Here is a 19,502-nt window from a genome sequence, read left to right on the forward strand (position 1 = left end):
CTGTCAAGAGATCATCTAAAACCCGATAATAAGGGGGAGCGGCTATGCCACATAAGGGACCCTCTGCTATTTTGGGATTGGCACAAAATTTCCATGCACTGTCTGGCTATTTGCATAACAATATAACTTTAATACCCTATCCCTAATCCTCTATCCCAAACTGCTAAACAAACCCTAATACCCAGTGGCTCCCAAGCTGTGTGCCTAGGCACTCTGGGGTGCAACGAGACACTTGCAGGGGTGCCTCAGGTTGGTGGTCCAGAACCAAAATAAATTATTTATTGTCAAATTGATAGGCAAAACCAGTGCTACTGGCTGTCAATTATAAATTATTGGGCAATTAGAACCACAACTATGTCCACCACCACATAACTGAACCTAAGGGTGACAAGTAAGCACAATTTACATAATCTAATATAATTTTTAAAATTTATCAATAAGAAACTTTTGGAGTAGGGGTGCCTTGAAAAAATGCTGATATTCTAGGGTGCCATGATTCAGTAAAGTTTGGAAACCACTGCCTAACCCCTAAACTAACTCTAATACCCTAACCATAGAGGGTAGATTGGATGGGCCATTTGGTTCTTATCTGCCATCAAATTCTATGTAACGCTAACCCTTCATCCTAAAACTAATGCCCTATCCCTCACCCTTAGTCCAAATACCCTTACGCTAATCAAGGGCTGGCTGACAACTTTTAGCCTGGGAGGGCAACATAAATCAAGTGGCCCCCGACTTTTCTAGCAGCGCATGACAATAACAAAATGGATGTGGCGCCCACAGGGAAAAAAAACACATACATTGGCCCCAACAGGAAGAACAAAAACCTATTAATTGCCCCAGATCCCCACAGAAGACTGACTTGATGTGTTGGTAGCAGAACAGAAGATAGAGAGGAGCTCACAGTCTCTTCCTCAATCTCAGCTTATAGGGGTACAGAACGTGGGCGTCTCAAGACATGCACATTGAGGTGAGCGCACGTGCACAACAGATAGGCCGAAACTAGAATTGCATATTATTACTCCTGTGGTTCCAGCAACAGCTGCTAGAGCGTCTACCTCTAAATCAGGCCCAGAGTGTTCCTGAACTCAGGCACATTAATTTCTTGGTAGATCACAGGTTGTCTAAAGTGAATGCGGAATCTGATTTCTGGAGAGACACCACCACTCAAACCCTGTCCGGCAGCATACTGTACTTAGTACTTTAGGTTTCACCTGCCACTGCAGGACACACCCCTGAGTAAATATAGATACGCCCATAGGTGGAGCTAGATACACCCTTTTGGCGGAGCATGACACACCCTCTCAGCGGCACGGAACATCCTACTACCAGCTAAAACCTCCCTCATTCTAGTTTTCAAAAGTAGGCAAGTATGTTTTAAGAGTGTGTGACCAGGAGGCCCAGCCCCACTCCATTATGGTCCGGCACTGGTCACAAAACGCTGCAATCCGTAGCCTCACGCCCCCAGCTCTCCCACTTGATAGCCATGAGAATGCCAGCGATGCTACACTGGCTACACTGCTCCCTGCACAATGTATAAACAGCCTAAAAACCGATATTCAGCTCAGTGCATATTGCTGCACTCTGAAGGATGATCACCTGCCTCTATACATGGTAAATTACCAATACCCCTTACTCAGCACTTCCCCTGATGCATATGCTCCTATGTGTACATTACATTGCATCCAGCATGCGCAGCACAAGGTGATTCCCGGGAGTGTGGGCAGGCGTGCCAGGCACCATCATGGCGGCCGCCGCGTCGCTCAGTCACCAGCCGCTTCCCCTGCTGCCCTGATCAGACATGGCCGCCCGGGTTACGTCACGGCGGATCAGGAGGAAGAGAGTGACGAACCCTGTGCGACGAGCAGGCTGCCCAGCGCTGCGTGTGTCCCACGTGTGCTGCCGGCGAGGAGATGAAGAGGAAACGGAGCCAGGTACGGGGGCCGGTGATACCCGTAGTTGGCGGAGCCTGGGTCCTGACCACTTATACAATACATAAAAATCATTCTGTACATAAATCATTATATACTACTGCTCCATACTGTACCCTCCCCTATATACTGTACCACAGCTCCATACTGTATCCTTCCCCTATATACTGTACCACAGCTCTATACTGTACCCTCCCCTATATACTGTACCACAGCTCCATACCGTATCCTTCCCCTATATACTGTACCACAGCTCCATACTGTATCCTCCCCTATATACTGTAACACAGCTCTATACTGTATCCTTCCCCTATATACTGTACCACAGCTCTATACTGTACCCTCCCCTATATACTGTACCACAGCTCCATACTGTATCCTTCCCCTATATACTGTACCACAGCTCCATACTGTATCCTCCCCTATATACTGTACCACAGCTCCATACTGTACCCTCCCCTATATACTGTAACACAGCTCTATACTGTATCCTTCCCCTATATACTGTACCACAGCTCTATACTGTACCCTCCCCTATATACTGTACCACAGCTCCATACTGTATCCTTCCCCTATATACTGTACCACAGCTCCATACTGTATCCTCCCCTATATACTGTACCACAGCTCCATACTGTATCCTCCCCTATATACTGTACCACAGCTCCATACTGTATCCTTCCCCTATATACTGTACCACAGCTCCATACTGTATCCTTCCCCTATATACTGTACCACAGCTCCATACTGTATCCTCCCCTATATACTGTAGCACAGCTCCATACTGTATCCTTCCCCTATATACTGTACCCTCCCCTATATACTGTACCACAGCTCCATACTGTATCCTATTTACTGTACCACAGCTCCATACTGTATCCTTCCCCTATATACTGTACCACAGCTCCATACTGTATCCTTCCCCTATATACTGTACCACAGCTCCATACTGTATCCTTCCCCTATATACTGTACCACAGCTCCATACTGTACCCTCCCCTATATACTGTACCACAGCTCCATACTGTAACCTCCCCTATATACTGTAGCACAGCTCCATACTGTATCCTTCCCCTATATACTGTACCCTCCCCTATATACTGTACCACAGCTCCATACTGTATCCTCCTATATACTGTACCACAGCTCCATACTTTATCCTTCCCCTATATACTGTACCACAGCTCCATACTGTATCCTTCCCCTATATACTGTACCACAGCTCCATACTGTACCCTCCCCTATATACTGTAACACAGCTCCATACTGTATCCTTCCCCTATATACTGTACCACAGCTCCATACTGTATCCTCCCCCTATATACTGTACCACAGCTCCATACTGTATCCTATATACTGTACCACATCTCCATACTGTATCCTCCCCTTATATAGTATACTACAGCTTCATACTGTATCCTTCCCCTATATGCTATACCACAGCTCCACACTGTTTCCGCCCCCTATATACTATACCACAGCTCCATACTGTATCCTCCTATATACTGTACCACAGCTCCGTACTGTATCCTCCCCCCTGTATATTATACCACAGCTCCATACTGTATCTTCCATCTATGTAAGTTACAGTACAGTCCCTGTGACGTTCTGACCGCCTGGCACGTTGTACAGTCCTTGTGACGGTCTGAACCTCTGGCACCTTGTACAGTCCCTGTGGCGGTCTGACCCTCTGGCACCTTGTACAGTCCCTGTGACGGTCTGACCCTCTGGCACCTTGTACAGTCCCTGTGGCGGTCTGACCCTCTGGCACCTTGTGCAGTCCCTGTGGCGGTCTGACCCTCTGGCACCTTGTACAGTCCCTGTGGCGGTCTGACCCTCTGGCACCTTGTACAGTCCCTGTGACGGTCTGACCCTCTGGCACATTGTGCAGTCCCTGTGACGGTCTGACCCTCTGGCACCTTGTGCAGTCCCTGTGACGGTCTGACCCTCTGGCACCTTGTGCAGTCCCTGTGACGGTCTGACCCTCTGGCACCTTGTGCAGTCCCTGTGGCGGTCTGACCCTCTGGCACCTTGTGCAGTCCCTGTGATGGTCTGACCCTCTGGCACCTTGTACAGTCCCTGTGACGGTCTGACCCTCTGGCACCTTGTACAGTCCCTGTGACGGTCTGGCACCTTGTACAGTCCCTATGACGGTCTGACCCTCTGGCACCTTGTGCAGTCCCTGTGGCGGTCTGACCCTCTGGCACCTTGTACAGTCCCTGTGGCGGTCTGACCCTCTGGCACCTTGTACAGTCCCTGTGGCGGTCTGACCCTCTGGCACCTTGTACAGTCCCTGTGGCGGTCTGACTTTCTGGCACCTTGTACAGTCCCTGTGGCGGTCTGACTTTCTGGCATCTTGTACAGTCCCTGTGACGGTCTGACCCTCTGGCACGTCGTCGAGTCCCTATGACGGTCTGACCCTCTGTCACGTCGTACAGTCCCTGTGGCGGTCTGACCTTCTGGCACCTTGTACAGTCCCTGTGGCGGTCTGACCCTCTGGCAGGTTTTACAGTCCCTATGACGGTCTGACCCTCTGGCACCTTGTACAGTCCCTGTGGCGACGCTTGTACAGTCCCTGTGTCGGTCTGACCCTCTGGCACCTTGTACAGTCCCTGTGGCGGTCTGACCCTCTGGCACCTTGTACAGTCCCTGTGACGGTCTGACCCTCTGGCACCTTGTACAGTCCCTGTGGCGGTCTGACCCTCTGGCACCTTGTGCAGTCCCTGTGACGGTCTGACCCTCTGGCACCTTGTACAGTCCCAGTGGCGGTCTGACCGTCTGGCACCTTGTACAGTCCCTGTGACGGTCTGACCCTCTGGCACCTTGTACAGTCCCTGTGGCGGTCTGACCCTCTGGCACCTTGTACAGTCCCTATGACGGTCTGACCCTCTGTCACCTTGTACAGTCCCTGTGGTGGTCTGACCCTCTGGCACCTTGTACAGTCCCTGTGACAGTCTGACCCTCTGGCACCTTGTACAGTCCCTGTGACGGTCTGACCCTCTGGCACCTTGTACAGTCCTTGTGACGGTCTGACCCTCTGGCACCTTGTACAGTCCCTGTGACGGTCTGACCCTCTGGCACCTTGTACAGTCCCTGTGACAGTCTGACCCTCTGGCACCTTGTACAGTCCCTGTGACGGTCTGACCCTCTGGCACCTTGTACAGTCCCTGTGGCGGTCTGACCCTCTGGCAACTTGTACAGTCCCTGTGGCGGTCTGACACACTGTCACGTCGTACAGTCCCTGTGGCGGTCTGACCCTCTGTCACGTCGTCGAGTCCCTATGACGGTCTGACCCTCTGGCATGTTTTACAGTCCCTGTGACGGTCTGACCCTCTGTCACGTCGTACAGTCCCTGTGGCGGTCTGACCTTCTGGCACCTTGTACAGTCTCTGTGACGGTCTGACCCTCTGGCACGTTTTACAGTCCCTGTGGCGGTCTGACCCTCTGTCACATCGTACAGTCCCTGTGGCGGTCTGACCTTCTGGCACCTTGTACAGTCCCTGTTGCGGTCTGACACACTGTCACGTCGTACAGTCCCTGTGGCGGTCTGACACTCTGTCACGTCGTACAGTCCCTGTGACGGTCTGACCCTCTGGCACCTTGTACAGTCCCTGTGACGGTCTGACCCTCTGGCACCTTGTACAGTCCCTGTGACGGTCTGACCCTCTGGCACCTTGTACAGTCCCTGTGGCGGTCTGATCCTCTGGCACCTTGTGCAGTCCCTGTGGCGGTCTGACCCTCTGGCACCTTGTACAGTCCCTGTGGCGGTCTGACCCTCTGGCACCTTGTGCAGTCCCTGTGACAGTCTGACCCTCTAGCACCTTGTGCAGTCCCTATGACGGTCTGACCCTCTGGCACCTTGTGCAGTCCCTGTGGCGGTCTGACCCTCTGGCACCTTGTGCAGTCCCTGTGACGGTCTGACCCTCTGGCACCTTGTACAGTCCCTGTGACGGTCTGACCCTCTGGCACCTTGTACAGTCCCTGTGACGGTCTGATCCTCTGGCACCTTGTACAGTCCCTGTGGCGGTCTGACCCTCTGGCACCTTGTACAGTCCCTGTGGCGGTCTGACCCTCTGGCACCTTGTACAGTCCCTGTGGCGGTCTGACCCTCTGGCACCTTGTACAGTCCCTGTGGCGGTCTGACTTTCTGGCATCTTGTACAGTCCCTGTGACGGTCTGACCCTCTGGCACGTTGTCGAGTCCCTATGACGGTCTGACCCTCTGGCCTGTTTTACAGTCCCTGTGACGGTCTGACCCTCTGTCACCTTGTACAGTCCCTGTGGCGGTCTGACCCTCTGGCACCTTGTACAGTCCCTGTGGCGGTCTGACCCTCTGGCACCTTGTACAGTCCCTGTGGCGGTCTGACCCTCTGGCACCTTGTACAGTCAGGGCTGTTTCTAGACAATTTGGCTCCCAGTGCGAGCATTTAAAAAATGTGCACCATAGACCTAAAAAAAAAACTGATTTGCGCGCGCCTTATGCAAGAATGTTACTTTTGCTAAAATGGGCATGGCCTCGCAGGCAAATACTGCCTTACACCGCAGGTTTTGACCCTGCAACAGAAGACCTTGGCCACCACCGGGGGAAAAAAAAAAACATTCCACCATATTAAGCCCCACACAGTAATGCCTGTGATACATTATGCCCTACAGTAAGGCTTCTAATTACTTTGAAATTACCTGCTTATTGCCAGGGGTTTCAGGCGCTGGGTGTCATGCTCGCTGCCAGGGGTTTCAGGTGCTGGGTGTCATGCTTGCTGCCAGGGGTTTCAGGTGCTGGGTGCCATGCTCGTTGCCAGGGGTTTCATGCGCTGGGTGTCATGCTCGCTGCCAGGGGTTACATGTGCTGTGTGTCATGCTCGCTGCCAGGGGTTACATGCACTGGGTGTCATGCTCGCTGCCAGGGGTTACATGTGCTGGGTGTCATGCTCGCTGCCAGGGGTTACATGCACTGGGTGTCATGCTCGCTGCCAGGGGTTACATGTGCTGGGTGTCATGCTCGCTGCCAGGGGTTTCATGTGCTGGGTGTCATGCTCGCTGCCAGGTGTTTCATGTGCTGGGTGTCATGCTCGCTGCCAGGTGTTTCATGTGCTGGGTGTCATACTTGTTGCCAGGGGTTTCAGGCGCTGGGTGTCATGCTCGCTGCCAGGGGTATCATGTGCTGGGTGTCATGCTCGCTGCCAGGGGTTTCAGGCGCTGGGTGTCATGCTTGCTGCCAGGGGTTTCATGTGCTGGGTGTCATACTTGTTGCCAGGGGTTTCAGGCGCTGGGTGTCATGCTCGCTGCCACGGGTTTCAGGCGCTGGGTGTCATGCTCGCTGCCAGGGGTTTCAGGCGCTGGGTGTTATGCTCGCTGCCAGGGGTTTCAGGCGCTGGGTGTTATGCTCGCTGCCAGGCGTTTCATGCGCTGGGTGTCATTCTCGCTGCCAGGGGTTTCATGCGCTGGGTGTCATGCTCGCTGCCAGGGGTTACATGTGCTGGGTGTCATGCTCGCTGCCAGGGGTTTCATGTGCTGGGTGTCATACTTGTTGCCAGGGGTTTCAGGCGCTGGGTGTCATGCTCGCTGCCAGGGGTTTCATGTGCTGGGTGTCATGCTCGCTGCCAGGGGTTTCAGGCGCTGGGTGTCATGCTTGCTGCCAGGGGTTTCATGTGCTGGGTGTCATGCTCGCTGCCAGGGGTTTCATGCGCTGGGTGTCATGCTCGCTGCCAGGGGTTTCATGCGCTGGGTGTCATGCTCGCTGCCAGGGGTTACATGCGCTGGGTGTCATGCTCGCTGCCAGGGGTTTCATGCGCTGGGTGTCATGCTCGCTGCCAGGGGTTTCAGGTGCTGGGTGTCATGCTCGCTTCCAGGGGTTTCAGGCGCTGGGTGTCATGCTCGCTTCCAGGGGTTTCAGGCGCTGGGTGTCATGCTCGCTGCCAGGGGTTTCAGGCGCTGGGTGTCATGCTCGCTGCCAGGGGTTTCATGCGCTGGGTGTCATGCTCGCTGCCAGGGGTTACATGTGCTGGGTGTCCTGCTCGCTGCCAGGGGTTACATGTGCTGGGTGTCCTGCTCGCTGCCAGGGGTTTCATGCGCTGGGTGTCATGCTCGCTGCCAGGGGTTTCATGCGCTGGGTGTCATGCTCACTGCCAGGGGTTACATGTGCTGGGTGTCATGCTCGCTGCCAGGGGTTTCATGCGCTGGGTGTCATGCTCGCTGCCAGGGGTTTCATGCGCTGGGTGTCATGCTCGCTGCCAGGGGTTTCAGGTGCTGGGTGTCATGCTCGCTTCCAGGGGTTTCAGGCGCTGGGTGTCATGCTCGCTGCCAGGGGTTTCAGGCGCTGGGTGTCATGCTCGCTGCCAGGGGTTTCAGGCGCTGGGTGTCACGCTCGCTGCCAGGGGTTTCAGGCGCTGGGTGTCACGCTCGCTGCCAGGGGTTTCATACTCGTTGCCAAGGGGGTGTATACACTTTGGCGGGCGTCAGCCATCCCACCAGAAATTGACATCCTGCTCCTCTTCCATACTACTCCACTCTGAGGGGCGGAGTTTCGTGGGATGACACCATGACGCAACAGTATCATTCCCTGAAACTCCGCCCCCTTAGCTGAGTACTATGGAAGAGGAAGGAGGGGGAGCAGAATAGGAGCCACAAAGGCTCGCCCGCCGCTAGAAACGGCAACTTGTACAGTCCCTGTGATGGTCTGCCCCTCTGGCACATTGTGCAGTCCCTGTGATGATCTGCCCCTCTGTCTCGGTAGTGATCTGACCCTCTGGGACATTGTGCAGTCCCTGTGATGATCTGCCCCTCTGTCTCGGTAGTAGTGGTCTTACCCTCTGGGACATTGTGCAGTCCCTGTGATGATCTGCCCCTCTGTCTCGGTAGTGGTCTGACCCTCTGGGACATTGTGCAGTCCCTGTGATGATCTGCCCCTCTGTCTCGGTAGTGGTCTGACCCTCTGGGACATTGTGCAGTCCCTGTGATGATCTGCCCCTCTGTCTCGGTAGTGGTCTGACCCTCTGTGACATTGTACAGTCCCTGTGATAATCTGCCCCTCTGGGACATTGTGTAGTCCCTGTGATGATCTGCCCGTCTGTCTCTGTAGTGGTCTGACCCTCTGTCTCTGTAGTGGTCTGACCCTCTGTCTCGGTGCTGTATAGTCCTGGTCTGATGTATTGCTTTGTCTCAGTGCTGTACAGTCCCGGTGCCGGTCTGATGTAACGCTTTGTCTCAGTGCTGTACAGTCCCGGTGCTGGTCTGATCCTCTGTCTCAGTGCTGTACAGTCCCGGTGCTGGTCTGATGTAGCGCTTTGTCTCAGTGCTGTACAGTCCCGGTGCTGGTCTGATGTAACGCTTTGTCTCAGTGATCTACAGTCCCGGTGCTGGTCTAATGTAACGCTTTGTCTCAGTGCTGTACAGTCCCGGTGCTGGTCTGATGTAACGCTTTGTCTCAGTGCTGTACAGTCCCGGTGCTGGTCTGATGTAATGCTTTGTCTCAGTGCTGTACAGTCCCGGTGCTGGTCTGATGTAACGCTTTGTCTCAGCGCTGTACAGTCCCGGTGCTGGTCTGATGTAACGCTTTGTCCCAGCGCTGTACAGTCCCGTGCTGGTCTGATGTAATGCTTTGTCTCAGTGCTGTACAGTCCCGGTGCTGGTCTGATGTAACGCTTTGTCTCGGTGCTGTACAGTACCGGTGCTGGTCTGATGTAACGCTTTGTCTCAGCGCTGTACAGTCCTGGTGCTGGTCTGATGTAACGCTTTGTCTCAGCGCTGTACAGTCCCGGTGCTGGTCTGATGTAACGCTTTGTCTCAGCGCTGTACAGTACCGGTCTGATGTAACGCTTTGTCTCAGTGCTGTACAGTCCCGGTGCTGGTCTGATGTAACGCTTTGTCTCAGCGCTGTACAGTCCCGGTGCTGGTCTGTTGTAACGATTTGTCTCAGCGCTGTACAGTCCCGGTGCTGGTCTGATGTAACGCTTTGTCTCAGTGCTGTACAGTCCCGGTGCTGGTCTGATGTAACGCTTTGTCTCAGTGCTGTACAGTCCCGGTACTGGTCTGATGTAACGCTTTGTCTCAGTGCTGTACAGTCCCGGTGCTGGTCTGATGTAACGCTTTGTCTCAGCGCTGTACAGTCCCGGTGCTGGTCTGATGTAACGCTTTGTCTCAGCGCTGTACAGTCCCGGTGCTGGTCTGATGTAACGCTTTGTCTCAGTGCTGTACAGTCCCGGTGCTGGTCTGATGTAACGCTTTGTCTCAGTGCTGTACAGTCCCGGTGCTGGTCTGATGTAACGCTTTGTCTCAGTGCTGTACAGTCCCGGTGCTGGTCTGATGTAACGCTTTGTCTCAGTGCTGTACAGTCCCGGTGCTGGTCTGATGTAACGCTTTGTCTCAGTGCTGTACAGTCCCGGTGCTGGTCTGATGTAACGCTTTGTCTCAGCGCTGTACAGTCCCGGTGCTGGTCTGATGTAACGCTTTGTCTCAGCGCTGTACAGTCCCGGTGCTGGTCTGATGTAACGCTTTGTCTCAGTGCTGTACAGTCCCGGTGCTGGTCTGATGTAACGCTTTGTCTCAGTGCTGTACAGTCCCGGTGCTGGTCTGATGTAACGATTTGTCTCAGCGCTGTACAGTCCCGGTGCTGGTTTGATGTAATGCTTTGTCTCAGTGCTATACAGTCCCGGTGCTGGTCTGATGTAACGCTTTGTCTCAGCGCTGTACAGTCCCGGTGCTGGTCTGATGTAACGCTTTGTCTCAGTGCTGTACAGTCCCGGTGCTGGTCTGATGTAACGCTTTGTCTCAGCGCTGTACAGTCCCGGTGCTGGTCTGATGTAACGCTTTGTCTCAGTGCTGTACAGTCCCGGTGCTGGTCTGATGTAACGCTTTGTCTCAGCGCTGTACAGTCCCGGTGCTGGTCTGATGTAACGCTTTGTCTCAGCGCTGTACAGTCCCGGTGCTGGTCTGATGTAACGCTTTGTCTCAGTGCTGTACAGTCCCGGTGCTGGTCTGATGTAACGCTTTGTCTCAGTGCTGTACAGTCCCGGTGCTGGTCTGATGTAACGCTTTGTCTCAGTGCTGTACAGTCCCGGTGCTGGTCTGATGTAACGCTTTGTCTCAGCGCTGTACAGTAATTGGTTATGTGTGGTGGGAATCGCACCAGGAAGGACAGAGGCCTATCTGAGTGTTCTGCTGCCGGCAGGGGTTACATAGAGGGAGGGAGGCCAGCAGGGAGATTGTACACTGCGGATGAGCAGCATATCAGGTCTCATCTGTTGGGGTTACATCCATTATTACTGTCTTACGGCTTTTTACTGCTAACTGATTACAGAAAGGCCGTGCCGAGGGGACTATCATGGATACGGATCCCAAAGAGTCGGGTGACCCTCCGGGGCCCAAAGCGAAAAAGAAAGGTGCAGTGAAGAGAGCGGGGAAGGCTAATACTCCGAAGCCGGCGAAGCTGAAGAAGACCAATGAGAGCAAGCCCCTGACTACGGAGGAGCTGGTGCGGATGAAGGAGACGGAGCAGCTGTACCACACCAGCCTCCTGCGCATGCAGGTAACCTCCCCCCACAGCCTCCGCCCTGCTGTCCTCTAACAACACAGTAATGGGAAGTGGAAAAAGGAAAGTTTATAAATGTGCTACAAATATCGGGGAAGGGTTTCGCTTAGTTGCTCTCGTCCCGTTTGTGGCAGGCTGGCGTTAGGCTGTACGCCTTCCCGGTGTGACATGCTGGCTGCAGTGAGTGCAGTGCGGAGGGTAGAGCCTTCATTACTCACGGGCAACATCTCATCGCCATTTGACGCCATGTTAGACTTTCTATATGGGTTCTTACTGCCCCCATTGCTTTCCGCGCCCCAGGATGGCTGTCACACACACACACGAGTGCTGTCCGAAAGTGGTCGGAGGTCTTTTTAGCTCAGCTAGATTGCGTAGCACATGTGCTGTGTACCTAAGGTTCCACCACGCTAAGCTCCTGATGACCACCTTCCATTCCCAGATTGAGGAGTTGCTGCAGGAAGTTAAGCTGAAGGAGAAGAGGAGGAAGAACATCGATGCCTTCCTGCAGGAGATCAGTGACCTTATCGGGAAGATCCCCAAGACCCAGGAGGCAGACGTGAGACCTGATAGCCATTGTGTGGTCGCTTTCTTACCCCTTCTTGTTTTTTTCTTATCACTTCTCTCTTTTTCTTTCCCCCGCAGCTGGTGGACCAGTCCTGGATCCCCAAATCTGTGAAGGTTCCCTTCCTGCAGGTTCCATACCAAGTAAAGGGCAAGTTCCACTTCCTGCCCCCGTCCTCCATCAAGGTGGTGGGCAGTTACCTGCTGGGGACATGTATCAAGCCAGAGATCAACGTGGATGTGGCGGTCACCATGCCACGGGTAATCTTTGCTTACGTTTGGCTGTTCTGGGTTTTACTTTCTGAGTTTTCTACCCTAGTAATCATTGGCTTCTACTGCAGATGTTGAACTTGACTTTGGTTCCTCACAGGAAGTATGGCTCACCCTCCTTTTTCTCCATTATGTGTGATGCATATGATTGCTATAATATCCCTTTAATTAGCGAAATACATGAATTACACAGGTTCTGTGGCTGATTAAAACCAGGTTAAATGCAGCCAGCCACAGAACCTGTGTAATTAATGTGTTACAGCAATCCTAATGAAGAGCGAGTCTAGACTGTCCCTGCAGGCTTGGCCGAGGGCTGTAAAGTGCTCTGTATAATCTGCTTTGTGTTCTGGGTGATGGTCAGCACCTTGTATTAGTGGCTGGCTTGATTCTGACCCCTTTCATTTCACGTTAATGTCTCTGCCCTGTTGTCTTATTAACCCTTCACTCCGTGCAGGAAATTCTTCAAGAGAAAGATAACCTGAACCAGCGATACCTGCGGAAGAGGGCGCTGTACCTGACGCACATTGCGAGTCACCTGGCCAAAAGCGAGATCTTTGGCAGCGTGAAATTCGCCTACATGAACAGCAACCATCTGAAGCCTGTGCTGTTGCTGCGGCCCTGTGGTGAGTGGGAGAGGATTGTGCATTTGCTGGGGGGAGAGGGCAGGATGGCCCCCTCCCCTACTTGTTTTTCCCTTTTCCTCCTGCCTTGTTTGTGGACCAGTCTGGTTCTTTTTTTGAATGCCGCTAGTCCATAGGTTTTTTTCATTTAGCGTAATCCATTTGGTGCAATGGGAGGGTAGAGCAAAGCCGAAAGTGCCAGAAACCGTGCACCTGGGTAACACCGTGCTGCCCTGCAGGTGGGGCAGATGCGAGGTTAATTGGATGTGGGAGAGGTGTGTCCAAACCCTGATCTAAATTGCAGTGTAAGAATAACGCTGCCCAGCAAGTGTGGGCTACGTGCAAAAGCAGCCAGCGTTTACCCTGCATGCAGACATAATACATGTTTTGGCACCCCTTGCAGTGCAGTGTGGTTTGTGTTATGTTGAGCCACAGTCGAAATCATGGGGGAGGTTTCCCAAATTTTGGGAGAGAAATAAAGTGGAGAGTGGATAGGTACCAACCAATCACCTTTTAACTGTCATTTCGCAGGCTGTTTGAAAAAGGACAAGCTGATTGGTTCATACATTATCTGTCTCCAAAATTTGATAAATCTCCCCCTTTAAAAAAAAGTCATATTTTTTTTAATTTTATTTTTGTACCATTCATTTCATTACAATTGGAAGCCCCTTTTATCTTTTTCTGGATTAACGTTAAAAAGAATAAGGGTTAATGTCAGTTGTGAGCTTAAATAAACTTATTTCTGCGTCCGTTTTGTGTATTTGGGGAATAAATGTTGATACGTAATTGTCAGTGTGTGTTAGTGAATCCTCTGTACTACAGTATACAGTCTCCTGGTGTATATTCTTTGGTGTAACTCCGCCATTGCTCTCGTCTTGTTGTCCTTCAGGTAAAGATGAGAAGCTGGTGACTGTTCGTGTCCACGTTTCTCTCCCCCCTGGGATGTTTAAATACAGCCGACTGTTCCCCAACAAGAACAATGTGCGGAAAGCTTGGTACTCTAGCGAGAAGACCGCTCAGAAAGGTGAGGGATGAGCAGGAAGTGCTCCGTGTCTGTATGGGGGTCTGCCGTCTCCTGGTAATATCTGCATCGTTATGGTATGGGCCAGTCTAGTCTAGGATGTACACTGTAAGCTAGGCTCTAGGTAAGGACTTTCCAGTGTCCTGTGTGTGTAGGCACCACAGTACAGAACTCCTTACGGGAAGGGGTGGGGGGGGGCTGTCAAAGGCGGGTGTGGGAGGGAACGAATCTCACCCACACTACTGTTCATGGGGAGAGACCCCTAATTATACAGTGATTCTAATGTGTGTGTGTGTGTGTGTATATATATATATATATATATATAAAAGTAACGGAATTTGTGTTTTTACATGTAACCACCACTAGAAAGCGCCAGTGAGCCACCCACGCCCCACTATAACAATGTCCTGCTGTGTGACCTGGTTCTGGAGCAACATCTACATCACCTTTCCAGCTGCGCCAGCGAGTTCCCGGGCATGAAAGACGGAATCGCTATTCTTAAAGTCTGGCTGCGCCAGCGGCAACTTGACAAGGTACCAGGCGGAGGGGGCTTATGTTCCTTTCCCTTAATCAAACATGCATTACAGATATACATAGATAATAGGGGGGATCACCCCTCCCTGGGACCCCCAATATCTCCCTGTACATGAGTTCTGGTGACGCACTACGGATGATTTCAGCATAGATTGCAAGCTCTGTAGGAGAGGGCGATTGCTAGTTCTGAGGGTCACCATAGAATAAATGTGTCATTACCTTTGTTTCCACAGGGTTACGGCTGCTTTAATGGCTTTGTGGCTTCCATGCTCGTGGCCTATCTGCTCTCCAGGAACAAGGTCAACAAGGCGATGAATGGACACCAGGTGCTGCGGAACACGCTGCAGTTCCTGGGTAAAGGCTCCGCTCTGGGGTTCTGCAAGACACGTGGGGTCACTGTATCTGGGAGGGGGCTCTGCAGGTGTCCTGGAGGGGGCTGTGATATCAGGCTTTCTGAAATATGATACTAAATCTATTCCCTCAGTCACTCTTATATGTCTATAAGAACAAGAGAAATGGAATGGATTCCGAGTAATTAATCTAGAATAAGAGAGTGTTTAATTTGCTGATTTTTTTTCTTGGTGGGGTTTTAAGTGTGGACATTTAGTTCAGTGACATGATATTTATCTCTCTACCCCCCCCCCCCCCCCCCCCATATTCTCTCTCTCTCTCTCTCTCTCTCTCTCTCTCTCTCTCTCTCTCTCTCTCTTTTCCCTCCTTCTCTCCCTCCTTCCCCCTTCTCTCTCTCCCTTCTCCCCCCCTCTCTCCCTCTCTTTCTCCCCCTCCCCCCCCCTCTCTCCCTTTCCCCCTCTCTCTCTCTCCCTTTCCCCCTCTCTCTCTCCCTTTCCCCCTCTTCCTTTCCTCTCTCTCCCTTTCCCCCTTTCCCCCTCTCTCTCTCCCTTTCCCCCTTTCCCCCTCTCTCTCTCCCTTTCCCCCTTTCCCCCTCTCTCTCTCCCTTTCCCCCTCTTCCTTTCCTCTCTCTCCCTTTCCCCCTTTCCCCCTCTCCCCCCAATATCTCCCTTTCCCCTCTCTCTCTCTCTCTCCCCCCTCTCTCTCTCCCCCTCCCTCCCTCTCTCTCTCTCTCTCTCTCCATTCCCCCCTCTCTCTCTCTTTCCCCCTCTCGCTCTCCCTTTCCCCCTCTCTCTCTCTCCCTCCCCCCCTCTCTCTATCTCCCTTCCCCCCACACCTCTCTCTCTCTCCCCCCCACCTCTCTCTCTATCTCTCTCTCTCTCCCCCCCACACACCTCTCTCTCTCTCTCTCTCTCACCCTCTTTCATGTGCGATGCGAGTGTCCGTAGGGCAGACAGATCAGTTTCCTGTGTCAGAGCTATAACACCCGTTGTATCTGGTGTGCGGTGTGTGCAGATTATTTCTGCCCGGCAGCTTTTGCCCAGTGTAACTGATAATCCGCATAGTGCTGGCTTTGTTTCCTTGTGCCATATGAAGGCACAGCTATAGGGCCCTGCTATGTGACCGCCGCTATTCCCATCCATCATTGTTGCAGAACTATTCATTTTAAACCAACATCTATTGTTTTCCTGCAGCGAACACAGATCTGACAGTCACCGGAATCACAATGTCCAAATCCACAGACACGTCTTCGGTGAGTGCGGGAGGTCCTGTGGGCAGATCTGTATGCATCCCATAGCAGAATATTGAGGCCCATCAATCCTTCTGCTGATGATGTTACAGGAACCTGTTCTATCACTGTTACAATGTGAAACCTCATCCAGCAGTTCCACTCACTAATTACATCTCTCCCCGAGTAATACACACATTGCTTTTTGCTTTCCTAGATGACTTTATTACTGCACACCCAGACTATAAGGCGCGTCTAGGCAGATGTATGGCGAGGCTGCCATGTGTAGTAATGTTTGTGTCCCTTTTCTCTATCGTCCTAGTGGATGCTGGGGTTCCTGAAAGGACCATGGGGAATAGCGGCTCCACAGGAGACAGGGCACAAAAAGTAAAGCTTTTTCCGATCAGGTGGTGTGCACTGGCTCCTCCCCCTATGACCCTCCTCCAGACTCCAGTTAGATTTTTGTGCCCGGCCGAGAAGGGTGCAATCTAGGTGGCTCTCCTAAAGAGCTGCTTAGAAAAAGTTTAGCTAGGTTTTTTATTTTACAGTGATTCCTGCTGGCAACAGGATCACTGCAGCGAGGGACTGAGGGGAGAAGGAGTCAACTCACCTGCGTGCAGGATGGATTGGCTTCTTGGCTACTGGACATCAAGCTCCAGAGGGACGATCACGGGTACAGCCTGGATGGTCACCGGAGCCACGCCGCCGGCCCCCTTGCAGATGCTGAAGACAGAAGAGGTCCAGAATCGGCGGCTGAAGACTCCTGCAGTCTTCAAAAGGTAGCGCACAGCACTGCAGCTGTGCGCCATTTTCCTCTCAGCACACTTCACACGGCAGTCACTGAGGGTGCAGGGCGCTGGGAGGGGGGCGCCCTGGGAGGCAAAATGATTACCTATAAAGGCTAAAAATACCTCACATATAGCCCTAGAGGCTATATGGAGATATTTAACCCCTGCCTGATTTCTCTAAATAGCGGGAGACGAGCCCGCCAGAAAAGGGGCGGGGCCTATCTCCTCAGCACACGGCGCCATTTCCTCTCACAGCTCCGCTGGTCAGGACGGCTCCCAAGTCTCTCCCCTGCACTGCACTACAGAAACAGGGTAAAACAGAGAGGGGCGGGCACATTTATGGCGATAATTTGATATAACAAAGCAGCTATAAGGGAGCACTTATTATAAGGCTATCCCTGATATATATATAGCGCTTTTGGTGTGTGCTGGCAAACTCTCCCTCTGTCTCCCCAAAGGGCTAGTGGGTCCTGTCTTCGTTAGGAGCATTCCCTGTGTGTCTGCTGTGTGTCGGTACGTGTGTGTCGACATGTATGAGGACGATATTGGTGTGGAGGCGGAGCAATTGCCAAATATGAGGATGTCACCCCCTAGGGAGTCGACACCGGAATGGATGCCTTTATTTATGGAACTACGGGATAGTGTCAACACGCTAAAGCAGTCGTTTGACGACATGAGGCGGCCGGACAATCAATTAGTGCCTGTCCAGGCGACTCAAACACCGTCAGGGGCTGTGAAACGCCCTTTGCCTCAGTCGGTCGACACAGACCCAGACACAGGCGATGACTCCAGTGGTGACGGTGACGAATCAACCGTATTTTCCAGTAGGGCCACACGTTATATGATTTTGGCAATGAAGGAGGCGTTACATTTAGCTGATACTACAGGTACCACTAAACAGGGTATTATGTGGGGTATGAAAAAACTACCTATAGTTTTTCCTGAATCAGAAGAATTAAATGACGTGTGTAATGAAGCGTGGGTTGCCCCTGATAAAAAACTGATAATTTCAAAGAAATTATTGGCATTATACCCTTTCCCGCCAGAGGTTAGGGAGCGCTGGGAAACACCTCCTAGGGTGGACAAGGCGCTAACACGCTTATCTAAACAAGTGGCGTTACCCTCTCCTGAGACGGCCGCACTTAAAGATCCATCAGATAGGAGGATGGAAAATATCCAAAAAAGTATATACACACATGCAGGTGTTATACTACGACCAGCTGTAGCGACTGCCTGGATGGGCAGTGCTGGGGTAGTTTGGTCAGAGTCCCTGATTGAAAATATTGATACCCTGGACAGGGACAATATTTTACTGTCGTTAGAACAAATAAAGGATGCATTTCTTTATATGCGTGATGCACAGAGGGATATCTGCACACTGGCATCACGGGTAAGTACTATGTCCATTTCGGCCAGAAGAGCTTTATGGACGCGACAGTGGACAGGCGATGCGGATTCAAAACGGCATATGGAAGTTTTGCCGTATAAAGGGGAGGAGTTATTTGGAGTCGGTCTATCAGATTTGGTGGCCACGGCTACAGCCGGGAAATCCACCTTTCTACCTCAAGTCACTCCCCCACAGAAAAAGGCACCGACTTTTCAACCGCAGCCCTTTCGTTCCTTTAAAAATAAGAGAGCAAAGGGCTATTCATATCTGCCACGAGGCAAAGGTCGAGGGAAGAGACAGCAACACGCAGCTCCTTCCCAGGAACAGAAGCCCTCCCCGGCTTCTACAAAAGCCTCAGCATGACGCTGGGGCTCCTCAAGCGGACTCGGGGATGGTGGGCGGTCGTCTCAAAAATTACAGCGCGCAGTGGGCTCACTCGCAGGTAGATCCCTGGATCCTGCAGATAATATCTCAAGGGTACAGGTTGGAATTAGAGACGGATCCACCTCGCCGTTTCCTGAAGTCTGCTTTACCAACGTCCCCCTCCGAAAGGGAGACGGTTTTGGAAGCCATTCACAAGCTGTACTCTCAGCAGGTGATAGTCAAGGTACCTCTTCTACAACAAGGGAAGGGGTATTATTCCACTCTTTTTGTGGTACCGAAGCCGGATGGCTCGGTAAGGCCTATTCTAAATCTGAAGTCCTTGAACCTGTACATAAAGAAGTTCAAGTTCAAAATGGAGTCACTCAGAGCAGTGATAGCGAACCTGGAAGAGGGGGACTTTATGGTATCCTTGGACATCAAGGATGCGTATCTCCACGTTCCAATTTACCCCTCACACCAGGGGTACCTCAGGTTCGTTGTACAAAACTGTCACTATCAGTTTCAGACGCTGCCGTTCGGATTGTCCACGGCACCTCGGATCTTTACAAAGGTAATGGCCGAGATGATGATTCTTCTTCGAAGAAAGGGCGTATTAATTATCCCATACTTGGACGATCTCCTAATAAGGGCGAGGTCCAGAGAACAGCTAGAGATGGGATTAGCACTGTCTCAAGAAGTGCTAAAACAGCACGGGTGGATTCTGAATATTCCAAAATCCCAGTTAATGCCGACAACTCGTCTGCTGTTCCTAGGGATGATTCTGGACACGGTTCAGAAAAAGGTTTTTCTCCCGGAGGAAAAAGCCAAGGAGTTATCCGAGCTTGTCAGGAACCTCCTAAAACCAGGAAAGGTGTCTGTACATCAATGCACAAGAGTCCTGGGAAAAATGGTGGCTTCTTACG

General features: G+C 52.1%; 1 protein-coding gene across 2 annotated transcripts in view; it reads left to right on the forward strand.

Moving 5' to 3' along the window:
- Positions 1-1,774: 1,774 nt before the first annotated feature.
- Positions 1,775-19,502, forward strand: part of NOL6 (nucleolar protein 6) — a 119,372-nt gene continuing 101,644 nt past the window's right edge. Inside the window, exons 1-9 of one of the 2 annotated variants that reach the window (XM_063957965.1) lie at positions 1,775-1,934; positions 11,226-11,453; positions 11,896-12,012; positions 12,099-12,278; positions 12,742-12,910; positions 13,797-13,931; positions 14,295-14,461; positions 14,696-14,816; positions 16,007-16,065. In XM_063957965.1, coding sequence (XP_063814035.1) covers positions 1,914-1,934; positions 11,226-11,453; positions 11,896-12,012; positions 12,099-12,278; positions 12,742-12,910; positions 13,797-13,931; positions 14,295-14,461; positions 14,696-14,816; positions 16,007-16,065 — 1,197 coding nt within the window. In that variant the 5' untranslated portion in view covers positions 1,775-1,913. The remainder of the gene's footprint in view (positions 1,935-11,225; positions 11,454-11,895; positions 12,013-12,098; positions 12,279-12,741; positions 12,911-13,796; positions 13,932-14,294; positions 14,462-14,695; positions 14,817-16,006; positions 16,066-19,502) is intronic. The other variant, XM_063957955.1, reaches the window with a different exon arrangement.

Source organism: Pseudophryne corroboree, chromosome 1, assembly GCF_028390025.1.
Source record: "Pseudophryne corroboree isolate aPseCor3 chromosome 1, aPseCor3.hap2, whole genome shotgun sequence".
Taxonomy (NCBI): Eukaryota; Metazoa; Chordata; class Amphibia; order Anura; family Myobatrachidae; genus Pseudophryne; species Pseudophryne corroboree.